The sequence below is a fragment of the Ipomoea nil genome, unplaced genomic scaffold (assembly GCF_001879475.1).
Source record: "Ipomoea nil cultivar Tokyo-kokei standard unplaced genomic scaffold, Asagao_1.1 scaffold0302, whole genome shotgun sequence".
Lineage (NCBI taxonomy): Eukaryota > Viridiplantae > Streptophyta > Magnoliopsida > Solanales > Convolvulaceae > Ipomoea > Ipomoea nil.
Genome location: NW_017616730.1, coordinates 1,147,292 through 1,170,000, shown reverse-complemented (window position 1 = coordinate 1,170,000; position 22,709 = coordinate 1,147,292). Strand labels below are relative to the sequence as shown.

Below are 22,709 nucleotides of genomic sequence, written 5' to 3'. Positions count from 1 at the left end.
GTGATTGCGGACGGGAATGTGTAGGCATGGTTCCAAAGTGAATGTGCAGGCATGAATTCATAATTTATGAATGTTCGAAATCTTTGTTCACCTCAAATTAAAGTGAAACCGCAAAATGTGAAAATAAAGAAGAAAAGTCACGCAATTAATTATTTAAAAAAAAAAAAAAAGATAACGGTGTACTAACACCGTTAGAACCGTGTTCACCATGAATGGTGAACACGGTTCCATGGCATAACGTCTGGGACTGTAGTTGCTCCGAACCTTCTCGGGCCGGATCATTAGGGCTATGCTATATAAAAGGGCAGTTTCAAAAGTAATCGCGCGATTATTTGTTGTTGCTTGTCAGTTGTCACTCCTGTGCTTTCGATTTCATGATCGTCAGGTCATAGTACTATTTCGTTTTGATTCGATGCCTTCAGTGTGAAGAGTAGCATCGGCGCATAAAATGACAACAGGTGAAAGGCTTGTATTCGTGTTATGGTTTATCCTTTGCGCAGGAACACGTACTTACGGCGAATCGTCGACGTGCCTGACGGTGTACGAAGAAGGCGGTGCTCCGGCGGTTTTTCAGTCTCCAAAATGTCCTCGCTGGAAACTTCCGAGCTACGGTTCCAAACCGCGGTATCAATCGCCGGCCGCCATTTGTCAGACGGCCTTGCATCAAGGTCGTCGCAAGCAGCAGGAAGATCGCGCTATCTGCGCTCTAGATATTCGCGTTCCTTTCCTCGGTAAAATATCCTTCGTTGTTTATAGGATTTACATTTTCATAGAATATTTTTTGTTGCTGACTGCGAGAATAAAATTTACTGGTTCCTATATGGTAGATTGTGTATTTTCAATTCATTTTCAAAATATACGTTCAGCATTCAATTTTACTGTATTGAGATTGGAGAATTACGCTCATGTATAGTCTGGAATTTTATGATATTGGAAGAAAAGGTCCTTTGAAGTTATTTTAGGAACAAAATAATGACATGACGTGAGCACTGCTGTTACTATAGATTGCTTTTAATCAGATATAAAGCTAGTGTTCACCAGATACTGAATTTGAGATGACATATTTTTAGAGGATTTGGTAATCACTAAGGGGGCTGTTTGTCTAGAATTAGTATCCGCACACTGTTGGTTGTTGTCATCCTTTTCCTTTACTGTTGCAGGTCCTAAAGGTATCACAGAGGTTACAGTTGGTATTGTTGGAGTTTTTGATGGCCATAATGGTGCTGAAGCAAGTGAAATGGCATCAAAGCTATTACTGGAGTACTTTACAGTGCATATGTTCTTTCTTCTTGACACAACGTTTTCCGTCCTATTAAGGAAATTGAGGGGATGGCTACCAAGTGAAAGAGGGAATGATGTACTTCAGGACCTGAAGTGGGATGAGGAATTGGGCCAGCATCAGTTGAAATTTGGGAGGTAGTCCTTCTCCTTTTGCAAACAAGTTTCAGTGGTTGTTCTTATTACAGAAATTACTGGGGTGTTAGAATTCACAGAAAGAAATTTTTGCATATTATCAGAAATTTAAACAGTGTTATCACCAATGTCTACTTTGAGATTTCATGAATACCTAGGAAGTATAAATGTATAATTGAGCCTTATTCTTATAGGCTTAAGCTGAGTTTGTCATCAGTCTTTGATGACTCTTTTCCATTGGAAGTATTCAAGGAAGCAGTGCTAAGAGCAATTGGTGATATTGATTCTGCATTTTCAAGGGTGAGTCTTGAATAATTTTTCTTGGGTTGACCAGATTCTGATTCATCTAATGCTGCTATTTGCCTAATTTTTCTTGGGTTGACCAGATTCTGATTCATCTAATGCTGCTATTTGCCTATTTCTGATGTATACTTTTTTCACATGAAGGATGCTTTTAGAAATAATTTTGATTCTGGATCTACTGCCGCAATCATACTGATGGCGGAAAATCAAATTTTTGTGGCCAACATTGGTGATTCAAAGGCGTTTGTGTGCTCTGAGGATTATAAATCTTCAACAGAGGCAAGGGGTGAGGTTAACATTTTCACCTCAGATATGAGTTAATTGGACAACCGGATTTTGATTGCTATTCATCCTTTTATTCTGGATTAGTGTAAAGAGTAGATAGCATCAAATACTTACTTAGATGGTCTTTTAAATTGCAGCTGCTTTATTGAGGATGTATAGGCAGACAAAGGTTGATGGGATCTTTCATCCCTTTAGAAATTATCGCACATTTGAATCAGTAGCTTCCGATAGGTTGTCTTTTTTGATTGCTAGGGAGTTGACTAGAGATCATCACCCAGATAGGGACGACGAAAGGTCTCGAGTGGAGTCTGCCGGGGGACATGTTTCTGAATGGGGTGGTGTAGCTCGAGTTAATGGTCAGTTGGCTGTTTCTAGAGCTATTGGGGATGTGTACCTGAAAAGGTGAGCTCTTTAGGCCTGTGTTTCACATAGATATTTATTTCTAAGATTTCCTTCTCTTGGTTAGTTTGTCCTTACTCATCATTTGAAATATGGCTTTGAATTGCATGCTCTGGTTATTTCAGTTTTGTTGTTTTCTTCAGCTCTAATGACTTCCCAATGTACTGTTTTTACTAGCAAGCAAATAGTATCTTTATCTTTAGATGTGACTTATCAGTCTTTCGATTTCTTATCAGTTATGGTGTTATATCTGTGCCCGAGATCACTGATTGGCAACCTTTGACAGAAAATGACAGCTACTTGGTGGCTGCATCAGATGGTGTTTTTGAACAACTAAACCCACAAGATGTTTGTGACATATTGTCAAAGTTACGTGCAGATTTCGCTGTTAGATCAGAACTAAATTCTTCCTGTATGCACTCATTAGCTGATTGCATAGTAAATGCTGCATTCGAAAAGGGAAGTACAGATAATATGGCAGCCATAATCCTCCCATTTAGGTCTAAAGTGCCTATGAAGACTCTGCCTAAGGAAGACTGTGATGGATTGCATATATCTGATTGCCCAGCTTTAGGATATAATGGTTATTCCATTGGACTGTCAGGTAAATTTCACTATTCTTGCTTCATAGCTCATACTTATTATATATCAATGAGAAATGAGCATAGAAGACATATAGGACTTTATATTCCTAATTTGACATTATCTTGTGACATGAGTGCCAAATGCCAATGATCTTTTTAATGTAACTATGGTGATTTCATCTAAACTGTAGACTTGAGGGTATCTTGAAATTTGTTGCTAATTTTCTTATTGATCTCACTCTAATTTCAATATTTAAGAAGTACATGGAAAGATGTTTGTTCTATCTTGTGCAGGACTGCATCCAAGCTTTGGCTGCAAAATTCTAGATCTCCATCCCCTCCTTTTGTAGTGTTATCGTTACTGTTTCTTTTATTATATTTATAATTCTTAATGTACTTCAACTGAATCAGTTTTATTTACATTTGAGTATGTATTTCCCTTGTTTGTAATTCTTGCACAACAGGTTTATTTATTTTGGTATGTATAGAAATTTAGCAAACAGAGATGAGTTGCATTTGTAAATTATTTTTAGTGTATTTATGGTTGTCTTAAGTGTAAAAATGCATCATGTTTCTGCATAGGTATCTTGATAATGCTTATCTTATTTTGTTTCCATGACTTGGATCAGAACTTGCAGAAATGGAGCAAGCTCATCCAGTTGTTACCTACCTTGACAGATTGTTGGTAAGACTAGAAACAAGCAGAATGACATTTCCCATTCATTATTTAGGCATTTAGCTTGTTATTTTCAGGCTGCATGCTTGGGCCCTGACTTTAATTCCCAGAACAATGTTTTCCTTGTCACCTGTATCTTCTCCCTTAAATTAGTATAATTACTGACAACTATGCACTCAAGGTGTTTGACTACTCTTGTCAGTCTAGGAGATAATCATGGATTTGATGAGTTGTACACTTATACTCACCGTAGAGGTAGATTTTTTTTTTTTATAGTATGAAGTTTGGTTAGATATTATACTATGGGTTGCACCTCTTGATCATCTTTAGCTTCCCCATGCCCCATGCACAGCATGAATTGTTTACACTGGAGTGCCTTCTTTTTATCGGTTTTTACTGATACACATCTTAACAAGATATAAGGTAATTGAATTTTAAATTTACAAACAATTTTATGAATTAGAACAGAATAAAGTAGTGATTTCTTTTCTCTTTGGAGCTAGCTCTGTAGTTATTCTTTCAGCAGTGTAATTTGAGCTGAACTGTGACTACTTGCAGTTATATATATATATATATATATATATATATATATATATATTGAATGATTTTACTCGATCCCGAAATAGCTCTATCAGGAAACTCCATGTGTTTTATTCTTTAAAAATTGATGTTTATAGTTCTGAACAATGGTCTCTTTCATTCTTGCTTCAGGTTGTAGGTAAAGATAGATGTTTCTATCTATCTGAGAACCTTGATGAAAAGGATGATAATACATTCTGGATTCAAAAAGATGTCCAGGAATATCCATATGAACTAGGATATATATATATATATATATATATATATATATATATATATATTGAATGATTTTACTCGATCCCGGAATAGCTCTATCAGGAAACTCCATGTGTTTTATCCTTTAAAAATTGATGTTTATAGTTCTGAACAATGGTCTCTTTCATTCTTGCTTCAGGTTGTAGGTAAAGATAGATGTTTCTATCTTTCTGAGAACCTTGATGAAAAGGATGATAATACATTCTGGATTCAAAAAGATGTCCAGGAATATCCATATGAACTAGGACTTGGATTGTCTGAAGGGGCTGGTTACAGTTCTGGTAAGCAGTGAATGTTGTTAATCTTGAAAGAGTTTGTGTTGGAAGATAATATGGATGGATTTTTGGGCTGGTCTTCCTGCTCTTTTTGCTACCCCAATTAAAGAGAGGGGACTAAGGGCTAGTTGTTATGCACTTGTGTTTGATCCCATATGGGGTTGGACACTGTTGTTCACAATCATTCTACTGATTCTTACCCCTTATCTGTCTTGTTTGTTGATATTCATATTTCAGTGACACTCTTTCAGATCCCATATTTCTTTTATCTTATATATTGCTTCATAGTGGGTACTGGGTAGACTAAGTTTGGTGTGTGCCTACTTAAGTGAATATCTAAATCCATTTTCCTTTTCTTGGTGAAGGTGGACCAGTTAACTTGTATAATGATCAGCACTTGTGCTTAAACTTTGGGATGAACTTTGAAGGGAATAAAGAGCAGTGCATAAATCCCGAAGGCTTTGCTAGGTTCCTTGGTTTGCTTGAATCAGTTCCCTTTAATGATACTTTTTCAAATGAGCATGCAACAGCCGATTCAAGGTGCTTCTCTTTACTGAACTTTAATCCTTTCTGTTGCATCATGCAATCTATGGGTGCCGATAAACTATTTCTAGTAACTTGGATGGTTTTATAGACTTCTGCCCAAGTTGAGAGAGATTGCAACAAACTTTTATGTGAAAACTTTATCTGCTATTCTGCTAGATACATCTCAACTTCATTTTCATGCACTACTATCACAGATTGAGTTGGGTGTGGGTTTCATTGACTACTGCCCTAGTTATCTGTCCATTTTGATAGAGTTGGTGTCTAGGACAAGCAACCTGTTCAGAGGATGTTCTGTTGGAGCAGTTTTGTAATTAGTAATGCTCATGAGATGCATTATTTTTCATTCTTCCTAACTGCACTGGACTTAAATAGTTAGCAATTTCATTTAGTTGATTCTGAAGTATTATTGTCCTATTTAATGCTAATGCAAGCAGTTTAAATTAATATTTGTGGCAAATTGTTTCCATTTGCCTCAGGTACATACTAAAGAAAAGATATGACCGTGGATCTTATGGAGAAGTATGGATGGCTTTTACTTGGAACTGCTCTCATGGCAACAAGACTTCAGAGAATGCCAAAACTCCATATTCAGAAGATTCTGATATTGACCATTCTGATGAGTTCATTTTGAAGCGTATAATGGTAAACTAATCTCAAATATGCACCTTATATACCCTTCAGTTGCATATTTACTAGTTCAGATCATATTCTTTTTGTACACACTAATTTTAAGTTTGATAATATTCAATTTAAAATGTCTTGTCAAGAGGTGGAAATGATTTGTGCTCAGTGTTGTAAAAATCGGCCTAGGCGCTAGGTGCCCCTAGGCCGAGGTGATTTCAACCCTAGGCGGCTTTTAGTCGGTCGGCCGACTTGGCGCCCTAGGCGCCGAGTTGGGCGCCTAACTCGGCCTAGGCGGTGCCCAACTCAGCTGAGTTGGCACTCAACTCAGTCGAGTGGTTTTTTTTTGCTTGCTCGGCTACTCCTCTTCTATATTCCTTTAGTCATGTACTCAACTAACCATCTAACATATACAATTGACTAGTTTGGGGGATTATAATTGGGTAGCAACTCTCAGCCCTAAGTGGGAAAAGTGGAGACGATATACTCAGATTACTTGGCCCCCTAGGTGCTAGCCGCCGCCCCCCCTCGGCGCCGATCTAGCGCCTTCTGCAACATTGTTCATTGTTTGCGCTGACCTTTAGCTCATTTTCATTTTTTTTTTCCTCTTCCACTCAAGCTCATGGAAAAATTAAAATAAAAATGGAAAATAAGATTCAGCAATCAGCACCACATGCTTTCAGATGGAACAGAGGTGCATTGACATGTAGAATCAAACAAGTAGTTGTGTGAATAGAAGGATCTTCTTTTTTTCTTCTAGTGAAAGTATTTATGTGAAAATAAACTAGAGATTAAGGACAAAATCTGTGATATTGTATGATATATTGTGTTAATGCAGTGAGAAGCATACCTCTGTGTAGCTCTCTCTCATTCTGTGTGTCTCTAGGGTTAGTCACCCACTCCTTAAATACAAGCAGATTCTAAACTCATATGGTATGCAAATATTTAGTTCCCTAAAATTTGGGATACTCAATCACACAGAATATTCTATAACACTCCCCCTCAAGTTGGAGCAAAGATATTGATCATGCCCAACTTGTACACAAATAACTGACTCGGTTTCCAGTAAGGGCCTTTGTGAATAAGTCCCCGAGTTGTTCTCCTGTCTTCACAAATCCTGTGGAGATTAACCCTTGTTGTATCTTCTCACGTACAAAGTGACAGTCAATTTCTATGTGCTTAGTTCGCTCATGGAACACCGGGTTTGATGCAATATGAAGAGCAGCTTGGTTATCACACCATAGCTTTGCAGAAATTGGAGCTTTGAAACCAGACTCATACAAAAGGTTGTGTATCCACATCACTTCACTTGTTGATTGTGCCATCGCTCTATATTCAGACTCTGCACTCGAACAAGATACTACATTCTACTTCTTACTCTTCCAGGAAACCAGATTACCTCCAAAGAAAACACAGTATCCAGTTGTTGATTTACGATCCTCTTTAGAACCTGCCCAATCTACATCAGTAAAACACTCAATCCGAGTGTGACCATGATTCTTATACAAGATTCTGTGTCCCGGGGCTCTCTTTAAGTAACTCAAGATGTGCTCCACAGCTGCCCAGTGATCAATAGTTGGAGATGACATGTACTGACTCAAAACGCTAACTGGATATGCAATATCTGGACGGGTTACAGTCAAGTGGTTTAGCTTCCCAACCAATCTCCTATACCTCTCAGGATCTTCAAACAATTCCCCCTCCTTTGTCAATTGCAAGTTTGGTATCATGGGAGTGTTGCATGGTTTAGTTCCTAGTTTTCCTGTTTCAGAGAGTAAGTCAATAACATATTTTCGTTGAGATAGTAATATACCTGTCTTGTTCCTCATAACTTCGATACCTAGGAAATACTTCAGTGGTCCCAAATCTTTTGTTTGGAATTGATTGTGAAGAAATGACTTGAGAGACAAAATCCCTTCGGTGTCGTTCCCTGTAATGACAATATCATCTACATAAACCACCAACCAGATGATACCTGTTTTGGACCACTTGTAGAACATGGAATGATCTGATTTGCCTTTCACCATCCCAAAATTCTCAACAACTTGACTAAATTTTCCAAACCATGCACGTGGACTTTGTTTCAGCCCATACAACGATCGCCGAAGACGACATACCTTCCCAGACCCCCCTGAGCAACAAACCCAGGAGGTTGCTCCATATACACCTCTTCATGAAGATCCCCATGCAAAAACGCGTTCTTGATATCAAGCTGATGCAAAGGCCAATCATGAATGGCAGCCATTGAGATGAGTAACCTGACAGAAGTAAGCTTAGCCACAGGTGAAAAAGTGTCAGAATAATCAACTCCATAAGTTTGGGCATATCCCTTAGCCACAAGACGAGCTTTTAATCGAGCCACAGACCCATCAGAATTAACTTTGACGGTAAACACCCATTTACAACCAATAGGTCTTTTACCTGCAGGCATAGTGACCAACTCCCAAGTACCGTTGTGATCCAAAGCGTTCATCTCCTCAATCATGGCATTTTGCCACCCAGGATGGGACAAGGCGTCCCTAACTGTCTTAGGAATGGATATAGAATCAAGGGAAACAATGAAAGAACACGAGGCAGGTGACAGCCTATCATATGATGCAACAGAGGATATAGGATAAGCACAACTACGTTTACCTTTTCGGGTAGCAATCGGACGGTCATCAACTAAGACTGGATCAGATGACACAGAGGTGGTGTCAGGGCATGGAGCCGAATCTGGAAGGGGAGCGGGAGGCGGTGCCGATACGAGTTTGTCAGGCCGAGGTCGACGAGAATACACATGTAAGACAGGAGGGGTAGGAACAGACGCCGTGACAGTATACATCAATATATCTTCCTCCTCCCCCTTACGAACAACCTCTGGGGATGAAGGAAAGAAAGGGACGTCCTCATGAAAGACAACATCAATGGAAACAAGATACCTACCAAGCTCAGGAGAGTAACACCTATACCCTTTTTGCACACGAGAATATCCAAGAAACACACACTTCAAGGACTTGGGATCTAACTTGGTGACATGGGGACGGACATCCCAAACAAAGCATACACAGCCAAATATACGCAGGTCAACAGAGAACAAAGACTTTGAAGGAAACAGAGTGTGGAAAGGTGTTTTCCCACTCAAGACCGCAGAGGGCATCCGATTGATCAAGAAACAGGCTGTGGAAACGGCATCAGCCCAAAACTGCTTGGGAACCCCCATTTGAAACATCAAGGCTCTTGCAGTTTCAAGCAGATGCCGATTTTTGCGCTCAGCGACCCCATTCTGAGAAGGCGTATCAACACAAGAGGACTGGATGTAACATACCCTTCTGACGCATATAAGAGACAAAAGGGAGTGAAAAATATTCTTTAGCATTGTCACTGCGTAAAATTTTGACAGGAACACCAAATTGAGTCTTTATTTCAACGCAGAATCCACAAAACACCTCAAAAAGTTCAGAACAAGACTTCAATAGATATAACCATGTTATTCGAGAAAAATCATCAACAAACGTAACAAAATATTTAAAACCGAGTTTGGAGGTCACAGAACACGGACCCCAAATATCAGAATGCACTAACTCAAAAGGAGCAGACGCTCGTTTGTAAACTCTAGGACTCAAAGGCACACGATGGTGCTTGGACAACTGACACGACTCACAATGTAAAGAAGACGAACTTGAAAACTGCGGACACAATTTCTTCAACAAGGGTAGGGAAGGATGCCCCAAACGACAATGAGCTTCTACTGGAGTGACGACACTCGAACAAGCAACAGGCTCCCGCCTCGTGGCGTCAAGAACGTAGAGGCCCCCAGACTCGCGCCCCTTACAAATAACCCTCTTCGTCAAAAGATCCTGAAACAGACAATAATCAGGGAAGAACGTAATAGAACAGTTTAAAGTACGGGTAAGTTGGCTGACCGAAATTAAGTTGAATGAAAAATTAGGTAGATGCAAGACAGAAGACAAGGGAAGCGAAGGGATGGGCGTAATGGTACCGGACCCAAGAACATGGGAGGTAGAACCATCTGCTAAGGTGACGGGGGAACTATGTGGGCGAGAAGAAAGTGTGGAAAACAGACTAGAGTTACCTGTCATATGATCCGTGGCACCCGAGTCTATAACCCACTTGGAGGAGGATGAGAGAAGGCACGTAGTTGCATTACCTGAGTCGGCAATAGCAGTGACCGAGGAGGATGAACGCTTTAAAGATTCTTGATACTCAGAGAACTTGGCAAACTCGTCGGCAGATACAGTGATCAACTTGGAAGATGCCTCAGTTGTGGAAGCATTATTAGCAGTCGGATTTCCTCGCTCCCTTAACCATCTCCTACAGTCCCTTTTTATGTGGCCAGGCTTATGGCAATAATGACATACAATACCACCAGAAGTGTATCCCTGGGAATTCTTTCCATTCCCACTGCGAGGATGACGACCAACGAGAGCATTGTTGGATGGGATGGCAGCCTCAGGCATACTTGGTTGCGATTGCACCGATCAACTCAGACGTGGAAAAACATTAGCAAGAGAAGGGATTGCAGAGCTACTAAGAATTGCAGACCTCGCCGTGTCAAACTCAGAAGGGAGACCTGCCAAAAAACTCAGAACAGCCAAATTGTTCACGTTGGTTTTGCAGAATGGCATAAGCTGATTAAGTGCCTCATAAGTCTTCTTAAATTCCATAAAGTATGCAGGGAGAGACAAATCATGTTTTTCAGCACGGAAAAAGGACTTACAAACATCATAAACACGAGTGATATTCCCTTTCCCAGCGTATAAGTATTCCAAATACTCCATCAACTCCTTAACAGATGCACAATGACTAATGAACCCCACAATACCCTCATCAATGGAATTACGGATTTGTAGGAACAAACGGGCATCATCTCGTACCCAAGTAGCATCTTGGTCAGCCAAAGGTTTGGATAGGTGGTCACTCTTATCCAAACTAGTAAGATAAAGCTTAATGACATGAATCCATTCCAAGTAATTGGAGTCATTAAGCTTACAATCCGTGATTTTAGAATTAACAGGAACTATATCAATGACAACCACAGACGTATTCCCAGCTATACCCACAATTTTTTTTGACCGCAAACTGATCAGAAAACACACAAAAAATGGAGCCGAAGGGTAACGAAACAACCTGACCTTAGAACCGAAAAGATCAACGCGAAACTGGTCCAAACTGAGCCCGGAAACGAGACCCCCTAACTCAGGCGACCCTTGGAAGACTGACCGGAAGAAATTCCGGTCGCCGGAGAGCCCTCACGCGCCGGCGCGTGGCGGCGGCCGCGTGAGCTTCACGCGCAGGTCGGTTCGGCTTGAAAATTTCCAGGCAAGGTCGCCGGACGACGGCGAGCAGCGGTGGACCGGCGGTGAGAACAGGAGACGCCGGAAAAAAAAAAAAAAAAAAAAAACTATCGCCCTAGCTCTGATACCATGTTAATGCAGTGAGAAGCATACCTCTGTGTAGCTCTCTCTCATTCTGTGTGTCTCTAGGGTTAGTCACCCACTCCTTAAATACAAGCAGATTCTAAACTCATATGGTATGCAAATATTTAGTTCCCTAAAATCTGGGATACTCAATCACACAGAATATTCTATAACATATTGCAAAATGAAGTAAAGGTTTCAGAATTTCTTATTGGTGCTGTAGCATCATTTAGATTCTGGTAACAGTGGTGGGAGCTTGGTATGTCTTCTATGCTCTCTGTCAGTGACTCTGTCTATCATAAATGTTCTCCATCCACACATCTCATGCACTTAGAGCATATTTATTATAATCTGAGTACTTGCTACTTGGTTTCAAGTCGGCTTTATGTTTAAGTATGTTTCCAATTCTTTGGTCAAAAGCTTATTGAATTGATGTCATTTTCTACTCTGTAATTCTGGAGTCGTACTGATGTCATAAATTGTTTCTGTTAAAAGGTGGAGAAAGGGGTTGCTGTATATCTAAGTGGGCTAAGGGAGAAACATTTTGGTGAAATTTTCTTGAATGCATCTACTGTTCTTGGAGGTCCATTGTCAACTAGAGAATCCTATTGCCTCTCAAAAGATACTTGTCTAGAGCCACATGGCCATTTAATGGAAAATGACTCAATTGGTCTGGAAATGGGTGAAGTTTTGAATTTTGACAATATCTATGGTGGAAGAAGTGAAGTGATGCAAGCTACCTATGAAGAAGGTCTTAATCACATTGCCAGATATATTGAATCTTTTGAGTCCCAATCTAATGAAATATGGCTTGTTTTCCGCCATGAAGGAGTATCCTTGTCAAAGATCTTGTATACAGCTGAAGAAGTGGCAAATAGTGTAGGAGAGAGAAATGAACAAGTAAAGAATGTTCAGATATTGCACCCATCAAAATGGTGGTACTGGTTAAAGACAACAGAAGCAGGGCGGGAGGAAATGCGCAATCTTATATGGCAATTGGTACGTGATGTCATAATTTGCATCACTTTCGCTTTTATGGTCAGGTCAGGTTTTTTGCACAGTTTTAATGTTGTTTCTGGTCTGGTTGGTTTATGAATCTCGAACTCTTTCTTTTAGTCAATGGGGTATTTATTTTTCTATTGAAAGCTGCTTGAGTATCAAATATGGTGTGGTTGAATACTGCAAACTGGTTAACATAATCACATATTTTGCTTAAGAACTAAGATCTAATCTTTTACTTTGCTAGATTGTTAGTCTAAAACCCAAATGATACTCATTTCTGGCTTTAAGCTTCCGATTTTTAACAGCATTATCCCCAAATGTGCTAATAGATGGACTTTGGTTGGAATTTCTTACATTTAGTAATTCTAGTTTGGACTTTGGGCCAATCTTTTAGAAGTAACATCTATATGCAGTTTTGCTTATAGAGTTACTCTATCTTCTTTTCTTTTGTTCAGCTCATGGCACTCAAGTCTTGTCATGACCGGAATATCACACATAGAGATATTAAACCTGGTAAGAACCTCTAAATACCATATGATATGAATTCGATGTGATTGGACTTTCTTATATTCACATGTAGATTATTAGATTAAGATACCATAAGAGCTAGCTGTAACCTGCCATGTTAAGAGTGAGTGTTGTATGCAGTATGTTTACAGTTAACATTACTGGAACATGACAGTAGTGATGCTATGCACCGGTGAACTTCATGTTGTACCTTAGAGACTTCCTGTCTTAAGAGGTGCTACTGATTTACATCAAAATGATGGTTAGTGTATAGTAGTTGCACTTAAAATGAGGATGACTCAAGTGTTTAGTTCCTCCTTTCCCTTTTAAGGTGTGAATTTTAATGATAAAACAATCCAGAAGTAACATAAATATCTAGCTTATACACAATATGGATCATATCGCTATCTTCTTATTTACCAGTATATCAGTTAACCTTTTTATTCTCCTTTATATAGAATGACTCCCTTATTCTTCCAGTAATCTACCTGAAATTCCATTTTCTGGTTAGAGAATATGGTCATTTGCTTCGAAGATATGGATTCTGGGAGATGCTTGAAAGGACATCCAAGTGGGGACAACAATTATACCACAAAAATGTAATTCAGATTATCTCTTACCACAATATGTTTGACTTGAAGTCTTATAGCACCTTTTTTTTTTTTAAACTGAATTTTAGCTTTTCTAGTTTTACTTTGGCTTCTAAATCTATATAAATTGCCTTTGTTTAGTTAAAATTTCAAATAGGAGATGCTGTTCCCATGTCATTGTTCACGTTGTTTTAAACCTGCAGTGGCAGCTGTTACTGGGGTATTTAGAATTTGTGAAGTCTCACATTTCCCCAAACCCTGGTTTATCCACAAAATTATACATAGTATATGACATGTTATGATAGGTGCTTTTATCTTGTCTTAATGTGTATTCTATCATCTATTAGGCGCATTATTGACTTTGGGAGTGCACTGGATGACTTCACATTGAAGCATTTGTATGGCTCTGTTGGACCTTCAAGGTATTTTATCTGTAGCTAAAAGTTTCCTTTTCTATATTAAGATTTCATGACACAGTCACAAAGGTAGAGAGTTTAACCGCTTGGCACAGCTTCAAGGATCATAAGAATATATTTTTGTTATGAGTATATTATACTTCCTACTGTTTCAGGGCTGAACAAACTTGTGAATATACTCCACCTGAGGCTTTTCTTAATGCCAGCTGGTACCAGGGGCCAACTTCAGCAAGTCTTAAGTATGCGAATTTCATTTAATCGTTTACTACTGTTGAATTTCTTTCTTGTTGGTTTTCCATTTGTGTCTTCCTTCCTTCCTTCCCATAGCTTTCAGATGACATGTAATGGGACTCGTGGATACAGTATTTTATGAACTTCCTCTCATCTCACCTAAGTGACTGATCTTTAACTGTTACCCATGTTGGACAGGTACGATATGTGGAGTGTTGGGGTTGTGATGTTGGAACTAATATTAGGATCACCAAATGTGTTCCAGATAAGTTCTAGGACACGTGCTCTTTTAGATCAGCATCTAGAAGGGTGGAATGAAAGTATAAAGGAGCTTGCCTTCAAGTAAGTCTGGCATTGAGTATCATAATTATAATGAATGGTTTCTATTACTACAAATTGATCTCAATACTTTATGAATAATGAGGATCTGATTGCCATGTGTCTTGAATAGACTAAGAGCTTTCATGGAATTATGTATCCTGATCCCTGGGAGTTCAACAAAGCCGCGTTACCCGGTAAGTTCAACTTCTAGTGTTTTGTGAGATTAATTGACATGCTTGTGCTATATATTTTCACTCTAGAAATAATAAAAGTTGCAGATTGCTAAACAGTAATTGTCACCACCTCCCACTCATGGGTGGTTTTTACTCTAAAAGTGGATGTATATAATAACGTTCTTTAGGGAAGACACTTTACCTTGCATTACAAGTATATTACTCCTACTTATTAGCATTGCCATTAACTTGAAATAAATTATTATTAATCAGAGCTTCATTATACTGTAATCGTCCAGGACTCAGGTTCACCGGCTCCATGGAAATGCTCTGAAGAGTTCTTTTTGCATCAAATTAGAAACAGAGATCCTCTAAAAATAGGGTCAGTATATGTGATACCACCAAAAACCTCCCCCTGCCCCCTAATAACAAAATGAATACATAAAGATGCATAGAGGGTGAGAGATCAAGTAGTTGATTCATGGTGCTAGTCAGTTCTTTCTATTTTTGACTGTGCACTGTCTGCAGGTTTCCGAATATATGGGCTTTGCGATTAGTTCGCCAACTGCTACACTGGAATCCTGTGAGTCAGCCCTCAATAAGTTATTATGAATTGCATTGAGAATCTGTTACTGTAGTTTGCTAGTATCATTGCTAGGATTATCTTTGTCATTTATGGCATTGGTACTTGAAGGTGCATCTAAAGTATTAGATACGGAGTATATTTTAACAACAAATACATTTTAAATTTAACTAGGAGGATCGACTGAGTGTTGATGAAGCTCTGAAGCATCCATATTTTTCACAACATGCACACAATCAAACTGATGGAAAGGTTTAACTTGCCTCTGTCTATGCTCAGTTCCACATGCTTTGAAGGTATCCATAACTTCTTTTATTGCCTCTGTATATGCTCAAGTTCCACAATAATTTGATTATTAAACCCATTTCCTCTTTTTATTTACACAATAATGTAATAATTAAACCCCATTCCCTTTGCTCCACCCTTCTCTTCTTTTTTCTTTTCACAATAATCTGATGATTAAACCCCATTTCCTTTGTTCAACCCTTTTCTTTTCACAAATCACAATAATCTGATGATTAACCCCATTTCCTTTGCTCCACCCTTTTTAAGCTCGAAGGTTCATTAGTCCCAGTTTTGACTGGCATAATTTATTGCAGAAATGTGTCGAGCAGACTGCGAGTTTTGAGTTGGGATGTTTGCTCCTCAAGCAGGCAGGAGTAGTTACCAAAGTGGTTGTATGAGAACGTTGGCACTGTAAGTATGCAATTCCATTGATTAAAAAAGAAATAGAAAGAAAAAAATAAAATGCAACAGTAAACATCTTACACTCGACAACAGAAGCATTTTTGTATTGTACTATGCATTCCAAGATACAGAATTATAGAGAACTGGCCATTCCATCTGTAGCGCTACAGCAAAAGAATTAATAGATTAGACCTACCTACTATCACTGTGCTGCATTCTTCTTTATTGGAATCACAATAACCGACAGGTTGTCCATGCTCCCCTCATCAAATGCCTTGTGGACTATGCAATCTGCTAGGGAGGATAATGAACGTAAAGGAGAGTTGTTGGGGGCCTCCTTTTCTTGAGCCTGTAGTATATTGCACACGCTCTGTGGAGCCATAGTCTCAAATACGCCATCAGTTCCGATGACTATGTAGTAGTCCTTGCTGGTCAGATTTCGCCAACTTATTTCCGGTTCAGCAATAACACCATATCTAAGATTAACCAATAGCAAATATATCAAAGTTGCTTCTGCTTTTACTCAATCCTTTGATGTTTTACTAACATCTGGGAAACAAATAAACTTTCTTGCCGCATTTTGTTAGTTCGATTTTACTTAAGAGTCAGTTTGAAAAATAAGTCATTTTTCTAGAAAATAATTTCATATATTGGTGCACAATTGAAAATTAGAAAATAATCTCTTTTTTGTTGATTAAAAGTTATAAAATTATATTTTTTTGTTTGATTTATTTTTTTTTTAAAACATGAACATAATTTTTTTTATATAAATTATTGCTTATAAAATATTATTCATGACCCTAATAATTAAATTATTTATATTAAAATAAAATTATATTTTATAATTTATTATAATTATAATAAAAATACGTAAAAAATAATAACTGTTAGTTTGTAACTTATTATAATAAAAAAATAACTACATAAATTGATCTTATTATAATAAAAATAAATACATAAATTGATAAATATATAACATAAATAATTTTTTCTAGAAAATGATTTATGAAAATTAAATCATTAAAAAAAAACAATGTCAAAATGTTTTTTTTGTTTGTCTAAGTCATAAAATTGTATTTTTTTTTCTTTGATTAAGTTTTGACAACATGAACATAAATTTATTATAAACTTATTTATAATAAAATATTAATTATTTTATTGATTATAATAATATAATTATTTATATTAAAATAAAATAAAATTATAATTTCTAATAGTTACAAATATTACTCCTGTCTCATTTTGTTTGTCGGATTTGATTAACAGCGCCTGATTAAAGTTATTTTTAATTTAATTTTCATAATATTAAGTTTGATATTTAATATATAAAATTTATATATTTAGAAACTACATTAAAATTACTATTAAACATAAAAATTAAATTTCATTTATTTATAATAAAATATTAATTATTTTATTGATTATAATAATATAATTATTTATATTAAAATAAACTAAAATTATAATTTATAATAGTTATAAATATTACTCCGTTCTCATTTTATTTGTCTAATTTGATAACAACGCTTAATTAAAGTTATTTTAATTTAATTTTTTATAATATTAAAAATTTGGTATTAGTATATAAAATTTATATATTTAGAAACTACATTAAAACTACTATTAAACATAAAATAAAATAAAATTTCAAAATAATTAAAAATTACTAAAAAAAATAAGCAATGAAGAAATACTTTGTTTAACCAAAAATAATAAACAAGACATGCAAAATGAGACAAAGGAAAAAATATTAATATTAATTATAATAAAAATATTAAATAAAGAACTTTTAACATGTAATTTATTATAATAAAAATAAATACAAAAATTAATAAATATAACACTAAAAATATTTTCTAGAAAATGATCTTTGAAAAAAACAAATTATTTTTTAGAAAAAGTTTTCTTATATTGATATTTGATTGAAAGTTAGAAAAAAATATTTCTTTTTGGTTAAAAGTCATAATACTATATCCTTTTCTGTTAGATTCATTTTCTAAAACACAAACATAAATTTATCATAAATTATTTTATTGCTGATTATAATAATTATTATCTATATTAAAATAAAATTTAATTTGTAATTTATAATAGTTATAAAGATCAATAATTATTACAATAAAAATATGTAAATAAATAATTTTTTACTTTTAATTTATTATAATAAAAATTAAATAAGTTGATAAATATGACATGAAAAATGTTGTTTTGAAAAATAAAATTAGAAATTGTTTTCATTTTTTGATATTTGGTTGAAAGTTAAGAAAATAATTTTTTTTGTTTGATATGAGCATAAATCTGTTATAAAGTTTTTTTTTTCTAATAAAATATTAATTATTTTATTGATGATTATGATAATATAATTATTTCATAAATAAATATTAATTATTTATTTATATTAAAATAAATTTAGAATTTATAACAGTTATAAAGCTTAGTAATGTTCATAACAAAAATATGTAAATAAATAACTTTTAATTTGTAACTTATTATAATAAAAATAAATAAATACAGGAATTCATAAATTTTCTAGATAATAATTTTTGAAAAACGAATCATTTTTTAGAAAACATTTCCATTTTCTAGTATTTGGTTGAAAGTATGAAAACCACTTGTTTGGTTAAAACTCATAAAATTTATTTTTTTGGTTTGATTTATTATTTTAAAACATAAATCTATTATTAAGTTATTTTAAATAAAATATATAAATAAATATGGAGTAACTTTTAATATTTAACTTATTATAACAAAAAAAAAAATATTAATAATTCAAGACAAGCTCAACTTGAAAGAGAGAGAGAAAGAGTAATGTACATCCAAGATTAAATGAAAGGACCTCGTTAGACTTGCCCAAGTACTATAGCACATGGGTTGAACTCAGTCATTATTGTGTGGAACATACTATCAAATAATGTACATTTACTACACAAATAATATACTTTTAATATATTAAAAATGTACATTGTATTCAGAGAAAATATATTATTTGAATATTGAAAGTACATTATTTTATAATTTGTATAATGTAATTCAGTATACGAATAATGTATTTTTAGTATATTAAAAATGTACTTTTTGTTATAATTCACACAATAATTTTCCGGTTGAGCTCAAGTTGGCCAATGTTATCATCTTTGATTCATAGAATAGACATAAAAATAACATTCTCAATGATAGACCTGTTCATGCGAATAAACCATTCTCCTCGTGAGGAGAATATTTCTAGAGGCCCTTAGTATTAGCAATTTGCCAATTCCTAAGCCAAAGTTGCCCTCATTTAATTAATACTCCGTATCAAATTAAATAAATAATGTGTATACTTATTTATTTATTTAGAGTATATATATACATGTGTGTGTGCACATGTATTTATGTATGTATGTATTTATTTAAATATATAATACTCGACATATAAGTGTTTATGTCTTTTGCATGCTTATTTAATTTTCTTATGTCTATTTTTGGAGTATTTGATTAATCTATAATCAAAATCACAATTGTAAATGTAATTCTTATATTCTAAGCTTTACCACACAAAACCTTTATAAGCTATTAGTAATGCGAGGAAGAGGCCCTGGGAGTAGGGAAAATACCTTTTCAAGTATATACCACCAATAGATCGAGTGACAGCCAATATGCCATTGACACGAGGAACACCCCATACACGAATAACTCCCCCAGCTGCTTCTATTCGAGCTTTTTCATCTTCTCTATCTGGATGGTGATCCCTTGTTAGTTCCTCAGCATAAAGTTTTGACTCCAGTTCACCTGAAACAGCATTATAGTATAGTGAAGAGTTGCAGAATTGAGGAGAACACAGATTTTATGGTCAATTATTCAATTTGGTTTGCTAATCATTTCTCCAATCAAACAGGAATAACAGAAAAGGGCAGGAGAAGAGTATAAATAATACCTTCAGCATCGGGATGATTTCTTCTTGAACATAGAAGTGCTTTTGAATCACCGAGGGATCCTACTAAAATCTGTCTGTTCACCCAAACAACAACTGTTGCTGTTGATCCCGAAATATAGCCATGGTTCATGGCTTCCTGGAGAAGAAATACTAACTTGAAAAATCACAGAAGATAGCTTTAAAGAAAAATAAAGAAATGAAGAGAATGATAAATGCCTGAGAAAATTCTGAATCTATATCTTGGATTGTTTGCAACAGGGCTGTCTCTAAGATGCCACGCAGTAATTCATCATCTATGACAGGAACTGCTTCATTGTAACTGCAAAAATATCAAACTTAAGCAGACTTAACTAATTACAACTTGAAAACATTTTTAAAAAGATAATAGAAAAGTTAAAATAGCTTTAACTGCTATAGAATGCCATGCAGTAACTCAATTCCCAACCCAAATGACAGATTTTCACTCCAAAAACAATTTATATACTTGGTTCAAAAAGGCTGAGCCCCGTAATCTGAGTCATGCAGGCACCAGCAAAACCAGTTGAAAACCTAACAGATCTCAAATATTTGAGGGTATAAACATTCGAATTTTTTAAAACTTTAACTAAGATTTATAGAAAATTCAACTCAATTGCTAAATCAAACTAAAGTTGGTCTTGTACTCTTGTTAGGAAAGTATACTCTGCGGGCTGATAATGGAGATGAATTGCAATTAATGAATGATCTGATTCCTAGTTTTGGTTGGTTCAAACCTCTTACGAGTGAAGATACGGATATCTATTTCTTCAATATCTTTCTTATGGAGGAACAATTTCTTGTATGTGTTGAATACAACATGAAGGAAAAAGTAATCCAAAAACTTTTCTGAAGCCATCTTGCTTGCTTCCTTGCCCCCATGACCATCAAATACTGCCCCCACAGCAACACTGACATCTTGAGCATCATCAAAAGGAGACAAACCTCAGCAATGCAAACTAGACAATCCAGTCAGAGACATATGCAGATTAAGCAATAAATAAATTGCAAGTATTATTCAATCACTAGAGAGGAGCAGCTAAGAGAAATGCACCTAAAACCGGAATTGTTACATTAGGATAGCAAATAACACGGTCTTCCTGGTATTTCTTGTGGCCCTGAAGTGTAGCAAACTGGCAGCTCCCTTCTTTGAGTGCTTTCTTCTCAGGGGAAGCCAATAGAATCCATTGAGGGCATTCAGGCAATCCAAAAAAGGCTGGAGCACCTCCTTCATCATAAGCTCTCATACAGGAAACAAACACATCGTGAGCATAGCCCGAGGCAGCAGAGAAAAACACTCCTACGAGAACTATGATCTTAAATCTGTCCATTATTCACTCCACACAAAATTAGGTTCCTGCAGAATTCCAAACTGCTACAACTTCAAAATTCCATAGTGATGATATAGGACTATACGAGACTACGAGTACACTAACAACTCCGTAGTTTTCTTCCTTATCGGTCCATTTTTATCAGGATTCATTTTCAACAAACAATACAAGCACAGAGAATTTAGTAAATGAGTAAATATTAGCACAGTAGTATGGAGTTGCCGGTTGCGCATTCAAATTCAAAACGAAAATGTTGAAATTATATCTAAACAGAAAACCATGAATCAGCCATTATAGAACCGTAGACGTGTGTGCGTGTGTGTATAATCGACATAAATACGCAGCGAGAGAGAGGAGAGAGAGACCTAGACATTAGGTTAGAGCTAAATCTGACGGCTTGATCGGCACGGCGTCCGGCGACATCCCTGATTTCGGAGTGAACTCGAGGGAAATGATCCTAACCGGAGAGGGAAAATAAAATTGTCCGAAATCTATTCTTATATCTAGTAACGAGATCACTATTGATGTTAATATATAGTGTAGGCCTAACCGCCTAACCGTAGCCCCCACTCCGGTGACAAAATTAAATCATATTGCTCTCACGCTGTTTTTTATAAGACTTGGATTCTTAAATTTTACTACTGCAATCAGTTGAGCTGTCATACGCCCCACTCAGTTTATGCACTTTTTATAAATGCTAATGTAAAAAGGAAAATTAAAAAAAAAAAAAAACAGAATGCCTGTACAATAAGATATCATGATTTTTTTTTATTATTAGAATTATATTTGCAATCACTATTAAACTTTGTTCTTATGTAATAATCTACAAACTATATAAGAGAAGTAAACTATACTATAAAAATTATGGGTGAAAGGTAAAACGATTTGATGGTAGCAAGAGTAGTGAGCAAAATTCTGATGGAATAATTACGAACGGGTTCGGAGCGGAACAATACGGAGCAAATTGTACCCGGCGCACCGGACCCGACTTGACCACACGCACGGCCGAGCAAACCATTCGAGGTCGGCCATCACGTGGTCGGCCACTTAGCCGAGCTCCATGCTTGGCTAAGGGGCAGGGTCCTGGCCTTGTTCGAATCTCGTGGCGACGATTGAGGGGACCTCCACTGATTTCTCCGGGGTTGTTAGGGCGACATGGAATATAAAAACCCTCATTTGTGTCTTGTTCAAACATCTCTTGTCCTAATCACATACTTTGTCTCGTTATTACATAATCCTTACCTTTGTAATAACATTTTATACACAATTAATACAATATTCGTCTCGCGACGTGTATTCATACATGTTTCGTCATGTTGTCACATTCTTTATTCGTTGAATCATATACTTGTCACATCCCTTACTTTAATCCGGTTAATTAATTCGGACCCCGGGTTAATATAATCCATCAAACTCCAACCAAATTAATTAGATTATTGGTTTAGTAACCACAACCTTCGAAATTCCACTTTCAATGAGAGTAGTCTATTAACTGTCTTGATTTGTTTACCAGTGCACCTTCGACCATCAAGCACGGTATAATTTGCCTTAAAACATGTATAACCAGCACTATGCTGGATCAGT

General features: G+C 36.0%; 2 protein-coding genes across 3 annotated transcripts; one reads left to right on the top strand and one right to left on the bottom strand.

Moving 5' to 3' along the window:
- Positions 1 to 252: 252 nt before the first annotated feature.
- LOC109158745 lies at positions 253 to 16,068 on the top strand. The gene is made up of 22 exons (XM_019306647.1): positions 253 to 731; positions 1,161 to 1,416; positions 1,608 to 1,713; positions 1,861 to 2,002; positions 2,139 to 2,403; positions 2,637 to 3,004; positions 3,614 to 3,669; positions 4,372 to 4,481; positions 4,549 to 4,775; positions 5,135 to 5,309; positions 5,792 to 5,957; positions 11,852 to 12,355; positions 12,814 to 12,871; positions 13,377 to 13,464; positions 13,803 to 13,877; positions 14,027 to 14,110; positions 14,301 to 14,444; positions 14,554 to 14,617; positions 14,896 to 14,978; positions 15,125 to 15,179; positions 15,354 to 15,475; positions 15,779 to 16,068. Exons 1-21 carry the CDS (start codon positions 449 to 451, stop codon positions 15,435 to 15,437), a joined length of 3,393 nt encoding a protein of 1,130 aa, XP_019162192.1. The 5' UTR covers positions 253 to 448; the 3' UTR covers positions 15,438 to 15,475; positions 15,779 to 16,068.
- Positions 15,923 to 21,635, bottom strand: LOC109160927 (probable protein phosphatase 2C 51). Of its 2 annotated transcripts, none has more exons than XM_019309190.1 (7): positions 21,491 to 21,635; positions 20,849 to 21,166; positions 20,532 to 20,712; positions 19,996 to 20,098; positions 19,780 to 19,915; positions 19,460 to 19,634; positions 15,923 to 16,342 (listed from the first exon to the last, which is right to left on the bottom strand). In XM_019309190.1, the coding sequence occupies exons 2-7, from the start codon at positions 21,123 to 21,125 to the stop codon at positions 16,069 to 16,071; spliced, it is 1,146 nt and encodes a 381-aa protein (XP_019164735.1). In that variant the 5' UTR covers positions 21,126 to 21,166; positions 21,491 to 21,635; the 3' UTR covers positions 15,923 to 16,068. The 2 variants fall into 2 exon arrangements, with proteins under 2 accessions (XP_019164735.1, XP_019164739.1); XM_019309194.1 differs by having other exon boundaries at positions 20,849 to 21,151.
- Between the last annotated feature and the right edge of the window lie 1,074 nt (positions 21,636 to 22,709).